At 44.0% G+C, this 19750-nt stretch overlaps 1 protein-coding gene across 2 annotated transcripts in view; it reads left to right on the plus strand.

Annotated features, from left to right (window-relative positions):
- LOC132378744 (neogenin-like) overlaps positions 1 to 19750 on the plus strand; it is a 383956-nt gene that overhangs the window by 187978 nt on the left and 176228 nt on the right. The window contains exon 8 of one of the 2 annotated variants that reach the window (XM_059945868.1): positions 19113 to 19329. In XM_059945868.1, coding sequence (XP_059801851.1) covers positions 19113 to 19329 — 217 coding nt within the window. The remainder of the gene's footprint in view (positions 1 to 19112; positions 19330 to 19750) is intronic. The other variant, XM_059945867.1, reaches the window with a different exon arrangement.

A 19750-nucleotide genomic window follows, 5' to 3' on the forward strand; every position in this document is an offset into this window, starting at 1 on the left:
GAGAAAGAGAATTAAAAAAAAAGCACCTAAATTAAAGACAAGTAAACTTAGTGACCTCCCCAAGCCCCACAACACAAAAAAAAACTCCAGACCAACCACAACACAATATAGAGAATATAAATCAGGACAATCAAACTCCCAGACTGTGAATACACTTAGCATCAGAGGATAGTAATGCCTACTACCAGAGAAAAAAAAAGGAGCTGAAAGCAAGGGACTGAAAAGGAAAAAAAAACCCTAATCAAGAGGAAGGTTATGAAAGTACTCGATAAAAGGTCCCCAGACCTAATGGAACTTTAGGTCTGAATTAAGAACTGAATAATGAATTTTTTCGAGGTCCAAGCAGGCCATAATATTGTTAAGCCATTGAGCATGAGTGGGCGGGGCAACATCTCTCCATTTAAGGAGGATCAAGCATCTAGCCAGGAGAGAGGCAAAGGATAATATTCGGCATTTGGTCAGACTCAGACGTAAATCTGTCTCATCCCAGAAACCGAACAAAGCAATTACGGGGTTTGGTTCTAGGTGCTGATTCAGAATATACGATAACGTAGTGAAGACAACTTTCCAAAATTTCTCCAAGCTAGGACAGAACCAGTACATATGAATGAGAGAGGCCTCGCCCCTCTTGCATTTATCACAGAGCGGACTAATGTCAGGGTAAAATCGAGATAGTTTAGATTTAGACATATGGGCTCTATGAACAATCTTAAACTGTAAAAGACAATGGCGAGCACAAAGAGAGGTTGAGTTAACCGATTTGAGAATCGAGTCCCAGATCTCATCAGATAAGGAGGTATTTAAATCATGCTCCCATGCCATTTTAATTTTATCCACAGGGGCCCGTCGTAAGGCTGCTAATTTATCTTGAATAATTGATATTAAACCTTTACCTAGTGGATTAATGGAAAGGAATAAGTCCATAGCATTTTTCGCAGGCATTTCAGGAAAGTTAGGAATTAAAGGAGCAATAAAGTGTCTAATTTGGAGATATCTAAAAAAATGAGCATTGGGCAGATTGAACTTAACAGAGAGCTGCTGAAAAGAAGCGAAGCGATTATCAATGAAGAGATCTTCAAAACGTCTAATGCCCTTCCTATGCCAAACCTGGAATGCTGAATCGTACATGGTAGGTAAAAAAGGTGATTATGTACGACAGGGCTGGAAACGGAAAAACCATGGAAACCATAGCATTTCCTAAACTGAGCCCATATACGCAAAGTGTGTCTAACAAGAGGATTAGCTATTAATCTGGACAAACTGCTAGGGAGTGCAGAGCCAAGAAGTGCAGAGATAGATAATTCTTTAGTGGAGCTCAACTCCATTGCCACCCAATTAGGGCACTTGGGTTGGTCATGGAAGAAAGACCAAAAGGTAGCACAACGTATATTAGCTGCCCAATAATATAGACGAAAGTTAGGTAAAGCCATGCCACCCTCTTTTTTAGATTTTTGGAGATGGATTTTATTAATTCTAGAGCGCTTATTCTTCCACAGATATGACAAAATAATAGAGTCTAAGGAATCAAAAAAAGATTTAGGAATAAAAATTGGGATTGATTGAAATACATATAAAAGTTTAGGGAGAACATACATTTTAACAACATTGATATGACCTACCAAAGACATAGATAGAGGTGACCATTGTACCAGATTCTGTTTTATAGTATATGAAAGATTGGCAAAGTTTTCACGAAAGAGATCTTTAAACTTCCTTGTGACTGTAATTCCAAGATAAGTAAATTGATTATGGACTACTTTAAAAGGGAGATCACGAAATGTTAATTCTTGTGCTTCTTTATTAATTGGGAAAAGTTCACTCTTATGTAAATTAAGTTTATAGCCAGAGATCTGGCTAAACTGGTCAAGAAGTGAAAACGTTGGAGGTAAGGATGTAAACGGATTTGAGAGAAAGAGTAATAAGTCATCAGCATAAAGAGAAACTTTATGCTCAACACCCCCTCTCCAGATCCCGGTCAATTCAGGACAATTTCGAAATGCTATCGCCAAAGGTTCTATAGCCAAATCAAAGAGAAAGGGTGCCACGTTTGAGATTAAATACCTGGGATTTCTGAAAATTAGTTAAAACAGAAGCAGTAGGACACAAGTACAGCAATTTGATCCAAGAGATGAAACCTTGACCGAGGTCAAATTTTTCTAAGACTGCAAAAAGGTAGTTCCACTCTATACGATCAAATGCTTTCTCCGCATCGAGGGAAATAACACATTCAGGAATCCCAGTTGGAGGTGAGTATAAGATATTAAATAAACGCCGAATGTTAAAAAAAGGGAGACGGTTTTTAATAAAACCTGATTGGTCATCAGAGATAATGGAGGTTTCTAATCTATGAGCCAAAACTTTAGCTAAGATCTTTACATCAACATTGAGCAAAGAAATCGGCCTAATCGAGGAACACTCTGTTGGGTCTTTGCCCTTTTTTAATAGAAGAATAATAGATGCCTCATTGAAAGAGGGTGGCAATTTGCCGTAATTAAACGAATCAGATAATACTGAAAGTAACTGAGGAGAAAGAAGTGAAGAGAATGATTTATAAAATTCTACAGGGAACCCATCGGGTCCAGGAAATTTCCTTGAGGACAGTGCAGAAATTGCAAAAGATATTTCTTCTGATGATATAGGCGCATTAAGTTTGGCTTTAGAATCAGATGAAAGTGAAGGAATACTCAGATTCTTTAAAAATTGATCAGCAGAGATATTGTCATTAGAAGATTCAGAGGAATAAAGCCGAGAATAAAAGTTTTTAAATGCGTCATTAATTTCTAAATGATCCAATGTAAAGTCTTCGTTCTCCTTTCGGATCTTTGTAATATGTTGTTTGGCTTTGGAACGTCTCAGCTGATTGGCTAGAAATTTACCAGACTTATCCCCATGAATGTAAAAGCGACTCTTACTTTCGAGAAGTTGGCGTTCGACAGGTTGAGTAGACAGAAGATTAAATTTAGTTTGGAGTTCAACACGCTTCTTGTATAGTTCAGGGTTCTTACTTTGAGCATATAGTTGATCCAATTCTTTAATCTGGTTAATGAGGTCTAATTGATCTGCACAGGATCTTCTGTTGAGATTTGCTGTGTAAGAGATTATTTGACCCCTCAGATATGCTTTCATGGCATCCCAGACAATCTGGGATGACACTTCAGGTGATGTATTAGTGTTAAAATAAAAGGTTATCTGATCCTTAATAAATTTTTAAAAATCATCATCCAATAAATTTGAATCAAACCGCCAGTATTTATTCCTCTGAGGGAGACCAGGAAAGTTCAGCGAGAGAGTAATTGGGGCATGGTCAGAAATCAGTATACTCTGATAGTCACAAGAGTAGGCCAATGGGATAAGTTGGTTATCGAGTAAGAAATAGTCAATTCTAGTGAAGGTATGGTGAACATGTGAAAAAAAAGAATAATCTCTCTCAGTAGGATGAAGGAAACGCCATTTATCAGAGATACCAAAATTAGAGAGAAACGATTGGATAGCTAAGGCAGATTTAGTAGGTGATCTGGTAACAGAGGACGATCGATCCAGATTAGGATCTAACCAACAGTTGAAGTCACCACCCAGTATAAGAGAGTATGAGTTTAAGTCTGGTGGTGAAGAAAAAAAATGTTTAAAAAAGTTAACATCACGAAAGTTGGGGGCATACAGGTTTGCTAGTACAACTTTAGTGTTGTATAGTTTACCAGAAACAATAATAAAACGGCCATTTGTATCAGATATTTTATTATGGAGTTCAAAAGGAATATTTGAGTTAATAAGAATGGAGACTCTTATAAAATGGAGCTTTAGCGGCAAAGGATGAATGAAAATGCTGATCTGCCCACTTTGACAGAAGCCGGGAGTTATCAAAACAACGAATATGGGTTTCTTGAAAGAAAGCAATGTCAGCTTTGAGCTGTTTAATATGTGAGAATACCTTCCTCCTTTTAACAGGGTGATTCAATCCCTTTACATTCCAGCTCATGAATTTAAATGCACTAGCCATTATCAATTACTAATGCATAAAAGGCAGCAGGCATATAAAAAGTCAAGCAATACGATAGCAGTCTGGGAGCAGAAATGTAAGCATAGATTCGTGAGATCAAAACATAAACATGTCCTGAGCAATAAAGACAAACAATAAATACAGTGAGTGATGTTGGAACTGGAAAATCCACCCCACCCACACAACCCAAAACTAGACGGCTACCAAAAAAAGCAGCTAGCTCTACAAAAAAAATTAACCCAAATATAACTTCCAGATCTGTGTCATTAACAGCAGTTCCGTATAAATACTCTAGCAAATAGTAACTAGTTTATGCACTAGAAAACATAACCAGAAATTGGAACATCTGCAGAAATATAAAACTGAATACAGAGAAAATCGGAAGAAAACCATAACTAACCTACCCGTGAAAAATTATGGAAGAATAAAGTAAGAGAAAGGGGGGAAAAAAGGGAGGAAGGGGAAAATTATAGATTCAAGAAGAGTACTAATCAACCATTTACAGAGAGGAAAAAAAATCAAAGATTAAAAGAAAAAGTGAAAAAATAATAATAAATAAAAAAATAAAAAATAATCAGCAGTTAAACTGTGAACCAACAAACAGGGGGGCCTTCAAAAAAGACTTCAAACCTCCAAAACAAGTTAGAGTCAATTGTAGAACTCTATAGATGAAGTTATACAAGAATAAAATAGATTACAAAAGTACTATTTAAACGTCCACAGGGAAACATTAAGCACAGAATGTCTATTTAAAAAAGACACTCCAGATCCAGGGAGAGATTGTCAATAACCCTTAGAGTTTCAATAAATAGTGTCTGAGTGATTCAAGTAAAGTCTGAGTCCGGGAAAAGTAATTTTACTACGAGAAGTACTTATTCACTATTTTAGGAGGTCCGATCGGGTTCCGAAGATGGCTGGATAGCCGGAAGACTTGCAACAAATGCCTCAGCCTCCTTCACTGACTTAAACCACTTATATTTTCCAGTATTAAGCGTGATTCGTAAATCGGCAGGAGTGCGAAGAGAGGGTTTAAAACCACGATCAAAAAGTACTTTCATTACACCTTTAAACTCAGCGTGCATCTTTAAGGTCTGGGGTGCAAAATCTTCCTCAAAGCGAATGATTGTATTTTGGAAAGTAAAAGTACCTCTGCAACGTGCCTCCATAATCAGACGGTGTTTTACCTGGTATTGATGGAAGCATAAAATTACTGGTCGCGGGCTGGAGCCCAGAATTCCGGGGGGAAAGTAGACCCTGTGTGCCCTCTCGAGCTCGGGCAGATTCGGAAGCAAATCTTTCCCGAATATCTCACAGAGAAACTCGGCGAAAAACTTCACGGTTCACGGTTCGGTGGCTTCTGGCAACCCAAGAATTCGAAGGTTACAACGTCTGCTCCGATTTTCGAGATCGACCATTTTAGAAAGGAGTTTATTATTTTTTTCTTCTAGGCTGGAACAGAGTCTCCAAGTATCGAACACGACTTTCTAAATTTACAGAAGTCGAATCGATGCGAGATAAGTGTTCAGCATGTTCATCCACTCTATCGTTGATCCGATCCAGTTTGGCTTCCAGCTGTTTGAAAGCGGTTCTAAATTCCTTTAAAATATCGTCGCGGTGTTGTTCCAGCGCAGCGAGGGTCTCAGAAGACAGGGCAGCAACTTCCTCTCTCCCGGTTTTAGAACTCTTGCTAGACATTGTAAGGTAGATGTGTTCACAGGCAAGTAAAAGAAACCAAATAAAGTTCCTAATTAAAGTTTAAAAAATGGAGACATTTAGTGCAAAGATAGCGAAAATAACGGAACAAAAGTTCGGAGCAGCTAAGCAATCGCCATCTTACCGGGAGTCCTCCCCTTTTCCTTCTAAACATAGCGGTATGCATTTCTGCCAAGAAGTTCAACTTTTGTCTCATCTTTCCACAGAACATTGTCCCAAAAGTGTTGTGGAACATCCAGGTGGTCTTTTGCAAACTTAAGACGTGCAGTAGTGGTTTTTTTTTGGAGAGCAGTGGTTTCCTCCATGGTGGCCTTCCATGAACACCATTTTTGTTCTATGTTTTTATTATAGAGACATGTGAACAGAGACTTTAGCAATTTCTGGAGATTTTTGCAGGTCTTTTGCTGTTACCTTGGGTTCTTTTTCACTTCCTTCAGCATCACACATTGTGCTGTTGGTGTGATCTTTGCAGGACGCCCACTCATAGGGGGAGTAGCAACCGTACTGAGTTTCCTCTGTTCGTAGAAAATTTCTCTTACTGTGCAATGGTGAACACTCGAGTCTTTAAAAATGTTTTTATAGCCTTTTCCATCTGTACGCATCTCTACTATTCTGAGGTCCTCTGAAAATCGTTTTGATCAAGGCATGGTGCACATAAATAGATCTTCCTTGCAAAGAGCAGGGTCTGTCAGTAACCTAATTTTGTATGTCTTTTATAGGGCAGGGCACTATGACAAACGACATCTCCAATCTTATCTCATTGATTGGATTGCTTGATTCTGGCTGCTGTAGCAGGCATTGCTCCAGAGATTCATTTACTTCTTTGAACCTAGACTGTGATTGTTTAAATGGAGTAATCAGTATGACGAGAAGTACAATTGTGTTTGTCTATTATTATGATTTGTCTATATTTGTCTATTATTATTAAGATCAAATTACATTTTATGAGTATTTAATGCAGAAAGCCAGGTAATTGTAAAAAGTTCACAAACATCTTTTGTACAAACCCCATTTCCAGAAAAGTTGGGATATTTTTCCAAAATGCAATAAAAACAAAAATCTGTGATATGTTAATTCATGTGAACCTTTATTTAACTGACAAAAGTACAAAGAAAAGATTTTCAATAGTTTTACTGACCAACTTATTTGTATTTTGTAAATATACACAAATTTAGAATTTTGGAAAATATCCCAACTTTTCTGGAAATGGGGTTTGTACATAATTTGTTGAAAATGGCATCACAGGTAGATAGGGTTGTAAAGAAAGCTTTTGGTATTGGCCTTCATAAATCAATGTATTGAATGCAGAAGATGGGATATAATATTGAAGTTGTGTAAGACGTTGGTGAGGCCAAATTTGCAATATTATGTGCAGTTTTGGTCACCTACCTACAGGAAGTATATAAACAATGTTGAAAGATTGCAGAGAAAATTCACAAGGATGATGCCAGGTCTGGAGGTCCTGAGTTGTAAGGAAAGATTGAATAGGTTAGGATGTATTCTTTAGAACTTAAGACGATTAAGAGCAGATTCGATGAGAGGTATGTAAAATGATTACGGGTATACATTGCTTGTAAATGCAAGTGGGCTTTTTTCACTGAGCTTGAGTTTGACTACAACGAGGGGTCATGTGTTAAGGGTGAAAGGTGAGAAGTTTAAGGGGAATTTGAAGGGAAAATTCTTTACTCAGGGTGTTGTGAGAGTGTGGAATGAGCTGCCAGCACAAGTGGTCTATGTGAGCTCATTTTCAAAGTGTAAGAAAAGTTTGGATAGGTACATGGTTAATTGGGATATGGAAGGCTATGGTCCTGGCGCAGGTCGATGGGAGTAGGCACTTTAAATGGTTTTGGCTTGGACTAGATGGGACGAAGGGCTTGTTTCTGTGTGGTACTTCTCTATGATTATGAATTATGATGGTACACATTAAAGTCACTGGGTGGTAGTTGTTAAGACAATTTATCTTGTTTTTCTTAGTAGTCTTCTTAAACAGGGTTCACCAACCTTTTTTGCCCTGCAGACCGATTTAATATTGACAATATTCTTGCGGACTGGCTGACGGGGAAGTGTTAATCACAATCGGAATATAGCTGATAATTCAACTTTAAGTCACTTATAAATGGCTAATACACTTCTAAAAGGGTTTATCTAACAAATTTAATATTAAACACAGTGTATATTTTCCTCGTATGAACATATAAAATCATTGCAACACACCAGTGAGTGGACAAGGTAAGGGCTGGAGGTCCCCATCCAGAGAGAGTGACCGACTGAGCAAGGAGTGTGACGGTGCCTGCCGCCGACCCCCCCCGTACGTAGGATCTACCGGCCGACAAAAGTTTGGCTTGAGGGATCACTTTCAATAGGTCGCAGTGAGGTAGCTGCTCTGCTACTTACGAAACCCTGAGCTCGAATTAGGTCGCCTGCGAATATTTTAACACTGGGTTCCCCACGACATTCGGTATGCTAAACAGGTTCAGAGGCGGTGCCCATCTGTACACGCTCCAGGCCAGTAGCAACAGCACTTCTCGCTGGCCGCACAAGGCGGCTGGGTACCAGAGGCCAACCAGTGGTCCCTGGCACGAGGGTATCACTGCGTTTAGGCGACTGATGACCTCACGTAGGTAATGACTTCGCATGCGTAATGACCTCATGCGCATTCAAGTTCAACAATGGGCGTGACAGGGAATGAGGAAAGGTGCAGCTGACTCATATCATTTCATATCGCCAAATCATGCCATTTCCTCGCAGCCCGGTAGCACACGCTTTGTTGGGGACCACTGTTCTTAAAGCAGGGAGGAACTACAGGGTAAGGCAAAGAGAGGTTAAAAATGCCAGCCAAACCCCTGCCAGTAACCAGCATGGGATCCAATGACAGGGCCAGGTGCATGGACCAGGCCAGATGCCTTCCACAGGTTCCTCTGTGGAAGACTGATTGTTGAGGGTAGGGCAGTGGGTGGTTGCATACCTGAACTTTGGTGAAGCTTTTGACAAGGTCCCTCATGGTGGGCTGATCTAGAAGATTAAGGCACATAGGATCCATGGAGGTTTGGTAGATGGGACTCAAACTTAGTGTGGCCATCGAAGACAGCGGGTAGTTTTTTTGACTGGAGGATTGTTACCTATGTGCTCTGTTTTTAATATATTTAATAATTTCAATGAAATTGTAAGTGGGTGATGAGTAAGTTTGCAGGTGACGTGAAAATTGGCAGAGTTGTGGATGATGAAGATGATTATTAAAGGATTCATCAGGATACAGACCAGATGAAATGTGAGCAGAAAAATGCAGGTGAAGCCTAAACCAGACAAGCGTGAGGTGTTGCACTTAGGAAAGTCAAATATTAAGAGGGACATATACAGAAAATTAAAGGACCCATTTAAAAACATTGATATATAGAGGGATCTAATTATGCAAGCCCATAGCTCCCTGAATATGGCAATGCATCTAAGAAGACAGGGTCATTAAAAACATACAGCATACTTGCCTTCATTGGTTGGGTGTTGGGTATAAAAGTCAGAAAGTCATGTAGCTGTATAAATCTTTGGTTAGGCTGCACTTGGAATATTGGGTGCAGTCCTGGAGCCTTTGGAGAGGGTGCAGAAGTGGTTCACCAGCAGTTTGCCTGGATTACACGGTATTAGCTTAAAGAAGAGTATAAACAAAGTTGAATTGTTTTCTATTGAGTGAAGGGAACACATGATAGAGGTTTGTAACATTTTGAGAGGCATAGACAGGCTAGATGTTCAGAGTCCTTTAACCAGGGTTAAATACTGGATGGAATAACTTTAAGTGAGAGGGGGAATGTTAACAGGAAATTTAAGGAGGCAAGTTTTTTTTCCAGTGGTTGGTGAGTGCATGGGAAGTGGTGGAAGCAGGTCAAAGAGCAAGTGAACAGGCAAGGAATGCAAGGATATAGACTATGTGCAGACAGGTAGGATGAGCTTGGATTGGCATGGTCAATAGTAATACTGAAGGGCCTATTCCTTGTTCTATGTTTGTATCCAGCTGCCACTCCCCATGATCTGTGATCTACTATGGTGCAGTTCCACTGACTGACATGTCTCTGTGCCCATGAACACAGAGCTGAATCTGACACTGTCCTAGTGCAATAACACAGCCATGAACAATCGGAATAGGTGAATCCAGAGCAGTTAACAGTCCCAGAGGAATCCAAGGGAAGGAAATAAAATTAAAAATGAAACGGTGATCAGAATGCAATTAGATGAGGCATCATGCTGATAGTCCAATTATTGTACCCTCACTCCATTAACCACAGATACTGGGTATTAAATGTAAAACTTCTCACAGTAACTGACTGAATAAAGCACGATCCATTTGAAGCCCTGCCAGCCATGTGCTACTGTAATGGTACATTGTGATATTAATGAGTTGACTAACATGTGTACTTCATGTACATGGGAGAGTCAGGTTGATTTGATCATCGATCTGCAATGGATTTACACAGATTGGATTTGCTGTACTATTTGTAGCAGAAATGTAGTGCAATAAATACTACTGTATATTTGAGCTCTGTTTTAGTACTAAAAATAGGAAAGAATGACAGATAAAGCATTGTGTCCTTAAAGGAGAGTGAGTATAAAGTATAACCAAAACACTCTGAGTCGAGATGAATCTAACCCCATTCATGTAATTCCTCAGTGTATTGATTATCTGTTAACTTCCCTTTATAAATTTCTGTGTATTGATTAGCTGTTCTGATATCCATTCCCTAAGCTGCTCTCCCCTAGTGTCTTTATCAGAAGTGATTTTGGAGCCTCTTGTTGAAGGGGGGGGGGGGGGGGGATGATTGTTGAATCTCAGTTTGTGTAGTAGGAAGGAAAGAGCCTAAACTACCAAGACTAGGCAAAGAGCGCAGCTCCTCAATATGATTTGTCCAAAACCAAGTGCTGTTGCTGACTGATACTGCAATAAGGATGGTCTGGAAATCTTATAAGATCTAGTCTAGTGTTGTACAGAGACAGCTATTGTTTTCTGCTGTGTGCGCGGCTGATTGAAGACCCTTTTACAAGAAGTCAATATTACACAGTAATGAGACTTCCTTTGTTTTATCTTTCCCATGGTAACAATTTATGATTCATTTCCCAGGAAGCTCCTTTAGCCATGAGGATACAGTATTAAATACAGAATCTTCATTACCAACAGTCCTAATGAGGGATTTCAGCCTGAAACGTTGACTGTTTACTCTTTTCCATTTATGCTGCCTCACATGCGGAGTTCCTCCAGCATTTTGTGAGGTGAAGATGGGGCAGGCAAGTGACTTGCAGCAATTTATACAGAAAACCCAGCCTATTCAAAAATGGAGAAAGTAGAAACCATATCAACTTCTCCCATGAAAACAGGGTTGTATTCTCCAGAAAAGTGCCACCCGTAGAAGATGGCTGTAGTATGCGCATACAATGAGACCTGCTCACTCACTGGTGTGTAGTCACCTTGCTTGGCTGACTGTGACTCTGCCTTACAAGAATGTTGTTACTAAGTGGAGGACCTGGTACACTAATGTCATTAAAAAAAAATTGGATAGGTATATGGACAGGAAAGGAATGGAGGGTTATGGGCTGAGTGCAGGTCGGTGGGACTAGGTGAGAGTAAGCATTCAGCACAGACTAGAAGGACCGAGATGGCCTGTTTCCGTGCTGTAATTGTTATATGGTTTATAAGTATACCCATTTTCGAGAAAGATCTACTCCCTGAATTGCAGTGCAGATTTCATGCATATGTGGGTACGATCTTCAATTTAGGGCAATTCTGGGAAAACGCAGGGAGCAGCATTGATCATATGTGATCCTGTTTGACTTTACAAGAGCTTTGCTCATGTGGAGGGAGTGCGGAGATCCCTTCAGATTTGGCCACAAACAGACAAGTGTCTCTATTCTGAAGCTGCTGAATGATGGTGTGCAATTCCAGCCATTTCCAGACCCAGTTGCAGTACAGACTGGTGTCAAAAAAAGTTGTCATCACTCCAAACTTCTCCCCAATCTTTCTCATTGAGGTGCTGTGAATTTACAACTCTAAAGTTTAGTTTAGATAATTGGGGTAAATAACTACCTTTGGTTTTGACACTAAATGTGTGATGCAGTTACCTGAGATCTTACAATACTGCATACTTGTTCACACAGCAGAGGGTAAATTTACATCCTCTAGCATTTCGTGTCAGTGTTAATCTGCAGAATTTCTTGTGATATAGTTTACTTCCCCACTGCCATCCCTTTCAGTCTTTGGCTTGCTTTTTGTGCGCAATATTGCCTCAAAATTTGGAGGCCAGTGAATTAGTTTGTTTACCATAAAACTGATAGAAGCAGGTTAGAGGTATTTAAATGGTGACCATATTGAACTATTGATTTGAAAGTGTGTATCGATCTCTTGGAGTTTGAGATTGTTGTGGCATTTTACAGCTGCCTGTTACAATGATGTGAAGTCATAGGAGCCAAGAAATGCACTGCAGTCTCTGAGGTTGATGGGTCATTGAAAGTCTGCATTAAACAAACAGAATAAGGATATCTGTAGCAGTGCAAATGGCAATGGTTTTCCTTTGCATCACGTTCAGATTCATTTATTTATTTATCACATGTACATCAAAGCATACAGACAAATACTTCACTGATGCTTCAAGAATTTGATGTTTAATGAAAATCCAGAAAAAACTGCAGCAGCTAAAAATTATTAATAATGAAAATGCTGGAAACATCCAGCAGGTTAGGCAGCATCCTCAGCAAAGAAAGTAGATATGTTTTATATTGAAGGCCCTTCATCAGAATTGGGAAAGCGAGTAAAAGAGTGAATCAGAATCAGGTTTATTATCACTGGTATGTATGGGAAATTTGTTAACCTAGCAGCAGTTCAGTGCAATACATAATGCAGAACCCCCCCCCCCCACAAAATTATATAATGATAAATAAATAAATTACTCTGTGTGTGTGTGTGTGTGTGTGTATATATATATATTGAATAAATTAAAAATCATGCAAAAAACATAAATACTATATATTTTTAAAAAAGTGAGGTAATGTTCGTGGGTTCAATGTCCATTTAGGAATTGGATGGCAGAGAGGAAGAAGCTGTTCCTGAATCACTAAGTGAGTGCCTTTAAGTTTCTATACCTCCTACCTGATGGTAACTGAGAACAGGAGCCTTAAGCTGTAGAGAATATACTGGTAGGGGATCAGGGTTGCTGAGGTGATTCCTATGTTCATGAGGACAGTTGGAGGGAGAGGAGTAAAGGGAATGCCTCTGTCAGATAATGAATCTGAAACCAAATGCAGAAAACTAGAAATCCGAAGCCTGTGAAAATGTAGATGGATAACCTGTCATAGAACTGACACCAGACTTACCTGAAATTGCTGAATTTAACACTGACACCTGAAGATGAATGCTGTCACTCCTGCTTATAATTGGCCTAGTTGGAACAGTGTAGCTGGACAGAGACTGAAATGCTCATCAGCATGGGTGTAAGATGGAAAATTAAAGTGAAAGGTGGCTAGGAGCTTGGGGTTCTCTGTCCAGACTAAAAGAAGGTGCTTTGCAAAATGGTCGCTCTGTTTGTGTTTGGTTTCTCCAGTGGACAGGAACACCTAATGCAGTAGACTAGATCTGAAGAAGAGCAAGAGCTTTGCTACTCCATTTGCAAGGACTGTTTGAGTCCGTGGATATTAGGAAGCATGTATGCATAATGTATGATATCCACTCTGTCACACTAGAGACAGAAACATTAAGAGTCATAGAACTGTACTGCACTGAAACAGGCCCTTCAGTGGCCATGCCGACCATTGCATATCTGCTCGTCCCTAAGCTTACCATGCCTTGATGATTCCAGTGCTTATTCAGATGCCTGTTAGTAATACTGAGTTCTGATGATAGAATTCATTTGTATTTTTACTGCACAATACAGAATTATCTTTTAAGTTCCCTGGTCATGCAACCTACTCCTGAATTACCTATATGATCAAAGTAAATACCTCAGATTTAATGTTAAAGATTGGGTATGTTTAGATATCTATTCTATTCCTCTTGTAGTTGAATTTGACCACAGATGCCCCTGGGAGAAGGAAGTAGGTTACTTTTAATTCATGAGCTCATGATCATACTAAATATTTTAAAGTCAGCCCAGGATGCCTTTTGGTGTTTCTGTTGTGATCTCAGAACATCTTGCTTTATTTGGGCAGTATTAGGGAGTCATAACCTGAGGGCTTTACTCCAGCCAGCATCATTGTCACCCAGGGATGAGTGCACACTGAGTTCCAGTCCCATCTCAAGTGGTAGAAAACTTACTCTGCAGAGTTAGCTTTCTTCTATCCCATGGTCATTTAATGCTGGGTATACATAGACAGACATGCAATGGCATGGGTCAGTAAGCCCTGAGCTGGGGAGGGGTCAGTAAGCCCTGAGCTGGGGATGGGTCAGTAAACCCTGAGCTGGGGAGGGGTCAGTAAACCCTGAGCAGGGGATGTCAGTAATCCCTGAGCTGGGGAGGGGTCAGTAAGCCCTGAGCTGGGGAGGGGTCAGTAAACCCTGAGCAGGGGATGTCAGTAAGCCCTGAGCTGGGGAGGGGTCAGTAAACCCTGAGCTGGGGAGGGGTCAGTAAACCCTGAGCTGGGGATGGGTCAGTAAACCCTGAGCAGAAGAGGGGTCAGTAAGCCCTGAGCAGGAGATGAGTCAGTAAGCCCTGAGCTGGGGAGGGGTCAGTAAGCCCTGAGCAGGAGATGAGTCAGTAAGCCCTGAGCTGGGGAGGGGTCAGTAAGCCCTGAGCAGGAGATGAGTCAGTAAGCCCTGAGCTGGGGAGGGGTCAGTAAACCCTGAGCAGGGGATGGGTCAGTAAACCCTGAGCAGGGGATGGGTCAGTAAACCCTGAGCAGGGGATGGGTCAGTAAGCCCTGAGCAGGGGAGGGGTCAGTAAACCCTGAGCTGGGGATGGGTCAGTAAACCCTGGGCTGGGGAGGGGTCAGTAAACCCTGGGCTGGGGAGGGGTCAGTAAACCCTGAGCTGGGGGTGGGTCAGTAAACCCTGGGCTGGGGAGGGGTCAGTAAACCCTGAGCTGGGGAGGGGTCAGTAAACCCTGAGCAGGAGATGGGTCAGTAAACCCTGAGCAGGAGATGAGTCAGTAAACCCTGAGCTGGGGATGGGTCAGTAAACCCTGGGCTGGGGAGGGGTCAGTAAACCCTGAGCTGGGGAGGGGTCAGTAAACCCTGAGCTGGGGATGAGTCAGTAAGCCCTGAGCTGGGGAGGGGTCAGTAAACCCTGAGCTGGGGAGGGGTCAGAAAACCCTGAGCAGGAGATGGGTCAGTAAACCCTGAGCTGGGGAGGGGTCAGTAAGCCCTGAGCAGGAGATGGGTCAGTAAACCCTGAGCTGGGGAGGGGTCAGAAAACCCTGAGCAGGAGATGAGTCAGTAAACCCTGAGCTGGGGATGGGTCAGTAAACCCTGGGCTGGGGAGGGGTCAGTAAACCCTGAGCTGGGGAGGGGTCAGTAAACCCTGGGCTGGGGAGGGGTCAGTAAACCCTGGGCTGGGGAGGGGTCAGTAAACCCTGAGCTGGGGGTGGGTCAGTAAACCCTGGGCTGGGGAGGGGTCAGTAAACCCTGAGCTGGGGAGGGGTCAGTAAACCCTGAGCAGGAGATGGGTCAGTAAACCCTGAGCAGGAGATGAGTCGGTAAACCCTGAGCTGGGGATGGGTCAGTAAACCCTGGGCTGGGGAGGGGTCAGTAAGCCCTGAGCTGGGGATGGGTCAGGAAACCCTGAGCTGGGGATGGGTCAGTAAACCCTGAGCTGGGGAGGGGTCAGTAAACCCTGAGCTGGGGAGGGGTCAGTAAACCCTGAGCAGGAGATGAGTCAGTAAGCCCTGAGATGGGGAGGGGTCAGTAAACCCTGAGCAGGGGATGGGTCAGTAAGCCCTGAGCAGGGGAGGGGTCAGTAAACCCTTTGCTGGGGAGGGGTCAGTAAGCCCTGAGCTGGGGATGGGTCAGAAAACCCTGAGCTGGGGAGGGGTCAGAAAACCCTGAGCAGGGGATGGGTCAGTAAACCCTGAGCAGGGGATGGGTCAATAAGCCCTGAGCTGGGGAGGGGTCAGTAAACCCTGAGCAGGGGATGGGTCAATAAGCCCTGAGCTGGGGATGGGTCAGTAAACCCTGAGCTGGGGAGGGGTCAGAAAACCCTGAGCAGGGGATGGGTCAGTAAACCCTGAGCAGGGGATGGGTCAATAAGCCCTGAGCTGGGGATGGGTCAGTAAACCCTGAGCTGGGGAGGGGTCAGTAAACACTGAGCAGGGGATGGGTCAGTAAGCCCTGGGCTGGGGAGGGGTCAGTAAACCCTGGGCTGGGGAGGGGTCAGTAAACCCTGAGCTGGGGAGGGGTCAGTAAACCCTGAGCTGGGGAGGGTTCAGTAAGCCCTGAGCAGGAGTTGAGTCAGTAAACCCTGAGCTGGGGATGGGTCAGTAAACCCTGAGCAGGAGAAGGTTCAGTAAACCCTGAGCTGGGGAGGGTTCAGTAAACCCTGGGCTGGGGAGGGGTCAGTAAACCCTGAGCTGGGGAGGGGTCAGTAAACCCTGAGCAGGGGATGGGTCAGTAAACCCTGAGCAGGGGATGAGTCAGTAAGCCCTGAGCTGGGGAGGGGTCAGTAAGCCCTGAGCAGGAGATGAGTCAGTAAACCCTGAGCTGGGGAGGGGTCAGTAAACACTGAGCAGGGGATGGGTCAGTAAACCCTGAGCAGGAGATGAGTCAGTAAACCCTGAGCTGGGGAGGGGTCAGTAAACACTGAGCAGGGGATGGGTCAGTAAACCCTGAGCAGGAGATGAGTCAGTAAACCCTGAGCTGGGGAGGGGTCAGTAAACCCTGAGCAGGGGATGAGTCAGTAAGCCCTGAGCTGGGGATGGGTCAGTAAACCCTGAGCTGGGGAGGGGTCAGTAAACCCTGAGCTGGGGAGGGGTCAGTAAACACTGAGCAGGGGATGGGTCAGTAAGCCCTGAGCTGGGGAGGGGTCAGTAAACCCTGAGCTGGGGAGGGATCAGTAAACCCTGAGCAGGGGATGGGTCAGTAAACCCTGGGCTGGGGAGGGGTCAGTAAACCCTTGGCTGGGGAGGGGTCAGTAAGCCCTGAGCAGGGGATGGGTCAGTAAACCCTGGGCTGGGGAGGGGTCAGTTAACCATGAGCTGGGGAGGGGTCAGTAAACCCTGAGCAGGGGATGGGTCAGTAAACCCTGAGCTGGGGAGGGGTCAGTAAACCCTGAGCTGGGGAGGGGTCAGTAAACCCTGGGCTGGGGAGGGGTCAGTAAACCCTGAGCTGGGGAGGGGTCAGTAAGCCCTGAGCTGGGGAGGGGTCAGTAAACCCTGAGCCTGGGAGGGGTCAGTAAACCCTGAGCAGGGGATGGGTCAGTAAACCCTGAGCTGGGGAGGGGTCAGTAAACCCTGAGCTGGGGAGGGGTCAGTAAACCCTGAGCAGGAGATGAGTCAGTAAGCCCTGAGCTGGGGAGGGGTCAGTAAGGCCTGAGATGGGGAGGGGTCAGAAAACCCTGAGCAGGAGATGGGCCAGTAAACCCTGAGCAGGGGATGGGTCAATAAGTCCTGAGCTGGGGATGGGTCAGTAAACCCTGAGCAGGGGAGGGGTCAGTAAACCCTTTGCTGGGGATGGGTCAGTAAACCCTGAGCAGGGGATGGGTCAATAAGCCCTGAGCTGGGGATGGGTCAGTAAACCCTGAGCTGGGAGGGGTCAGAAAACCCTGAGCAGGGGATGGGTCAGTAAACCCTGAGCAGGGGATGGGTCAGTAAACCCTGAGCTGGGGATGGGTCAGTAAACCCTCAGCTGGGGAGGGGTCAGTAAACCCTGAGCAGGGGAGGGGTCAGTAAACCCTGAGCAGGGGATGGGTCAGAAAACCCTGAAGTGGGGAGCGATCCATAAATCCCTGCGGATGGGTCAGTAAACCACTGAACCTGAGAATTGGAGTATTTTGGGCTGAGTGATGTTAGAAGGTTCTGTACTCTAGGTGTGTATTGTAGTGGCCTATCAAGTATTGAAAGGCTTAGAAAGAGTGGGTGAGGATCAGTGTTTCCAATAGTGAGGCAGTTTAGGGGTAGCCTCTGAATAGAGTGACTTCCATTCAGAACAGTGACGAGGATGAACTTCTTTAGCCAGTGAGTGGTGAATTTGTAGAACTCATTATCACAGGCAGCAGAGGAGGCCAAGCCATCAGAATCAGAAACAGGTTTAAATCACAGGCATATGTTGTGAAACTTGTTAACTTTGCGGTTACAGTACAATGAAATTCATGATAAATATAGAAAGGTATATTTAAAGCATATTCTTGATTCGTTAAGGGCATCAAAAGTTATAGGGAGAAGGCTGGAGAATGGGGTTGAGAGGGATAATAAATCTGCCATAATGGAATGATGGGGCAGACTCGATGGGGCAGACTCGACAGGCCAAATGGCCTAATTCTGCTCCCATGTCTTAGGTCTTCCGGATTTTGTGTTACACTGTTCGTTGTGTTGTGTAGGTGTATGTTACTGTGTGCCTGTGTCCTCACGGACTGCTGCTTTATGTATGTGTGTGTACCTCCCTGGGTGTACGTTACTCTGTGCCTGTGTCCTCACGGACTGCTGCTTTATGTATGTGTGTGTACCTCCCTGGGTGTACGTTACTCTGTGCCTGTGTCCTCACGGACTGCTGCTTTATGTATGTGTGTGTACCTCCCTAGGTGTACGTTACTCTGTGCCTGTGTCCTCATGGACTGCTGCTTTATGTATGTCTGTGTGCCTTCCTGGGTGTACGTTACTCTGTGCCTGTGTCCTCACGGACTGCTGCTTTATGTATGTGTGTGCCTTCCTGGGTGTACGTTACTCTGTGCCTGTGTCCTCATCGACTGCTGCTTTATGTATGTCTGTGTACCTCCCTGGGTGTACGTTACTCTGTGCCTGTGTCCTCACGGACTGCTGCTATAATGTATGTCTGTGTACCTCCCTGGGTGTACGTTACTCTGTGCCTGTGTCCTCACGGACTGCTGCTTTATGTATGTGTGTGTACCTCCCTGGGTGTACGTTACTCTGTGCCTGTGTCCTCATCGACTGCTGCTTTATGTATGTCTGTGTACCTCCCTGGGTGTACGTTACTCTGTGCCTGTGTCCTCATCGACTGCTGCTTTATGTATGTCTGTGTACCTCCCTGGGTGTACGTTACTCTGTGCCTGTGTCCTCATGGACTGCTGCTTTATGTATGTCTGTGTGCCTCCCTTTGAGTTCAGCAGATAGCTGCCCATTTGCCCTTTCTATGTCTGTTCATTTTTTGTTCCCATTGTGCTTTAGTTTGGTTTATTTTCTTTACTTTTTCTCCTTTTTTTATTTTTTATTTTTGTTTTGTGTGTTGTGGCGTCTGACGTCCATCCCACCATCCCTCCTTGTGCACCAAGATGTTCCCATCCCGACATTTCCCCCCACCTCACTGACAAGTGCCACTGCTGACCATCTAGCGACGGCCACTGCTGGACTGCTGCCCTCTGCTCCCCGTGATGTGGTGGCTCTCCTTGTCTCCACGCGCTTCATCAAGCTGGCATGGCGCCCACCTGCTGAGCCAAATGCAGAGATCCTCGCCTACTCCGTGTACTACGCCAAGGATGGTGCCAACAGGTAGGTGTTCTGCAACCCTTGCCCACTGGTTATGTGGCATACTAACACTGAGAGCTTCCTGCCTAAAGCATATCAACCCCGTCTGTATTCACTGCACTCCAATATCACTGCTCCCCAGTGTTTCCTCCTCCTGCTCCTGACTGGGAAAAGGCTGTCACTGTCAGATGTGTGAAGTGGTAGCGTGAGTATTGCCCAAAGTGAATGGATTAACATTTGTAATATTTAGTACTTATTTCAAGGAATCAGCTCAGAAGAAAGGAAGTGGCAGGTTTCTAGAGTGACCCCCTTATCTGCTGCTGAGTTGAATTAATGTGACTTGGTGGTATTGTGTAACATGAGCCAGTGGTATTAGCACCATATCTGGCTCAGAGCCCACTCAAGGAGTTCACCACATAATCTAGACCAACCCTCCAGCAGGAGT

Source organism: Hypanus sabinus, chromosome 21 (assembly GCF_030144855.1).
Source record: "Hypanus sabinus isolate sHypSab1 chromosome 21, sHypSab1.hap1, whole genome shotgun sequence".
Classification (NCBI taxonomy): domain Eukaryota; kingdom Metazoa; phylum Chordata; class Chondrichthyes; order Myliobatiformes; family Dasyatidae; genus Hypanus; species Hypanus sabinus.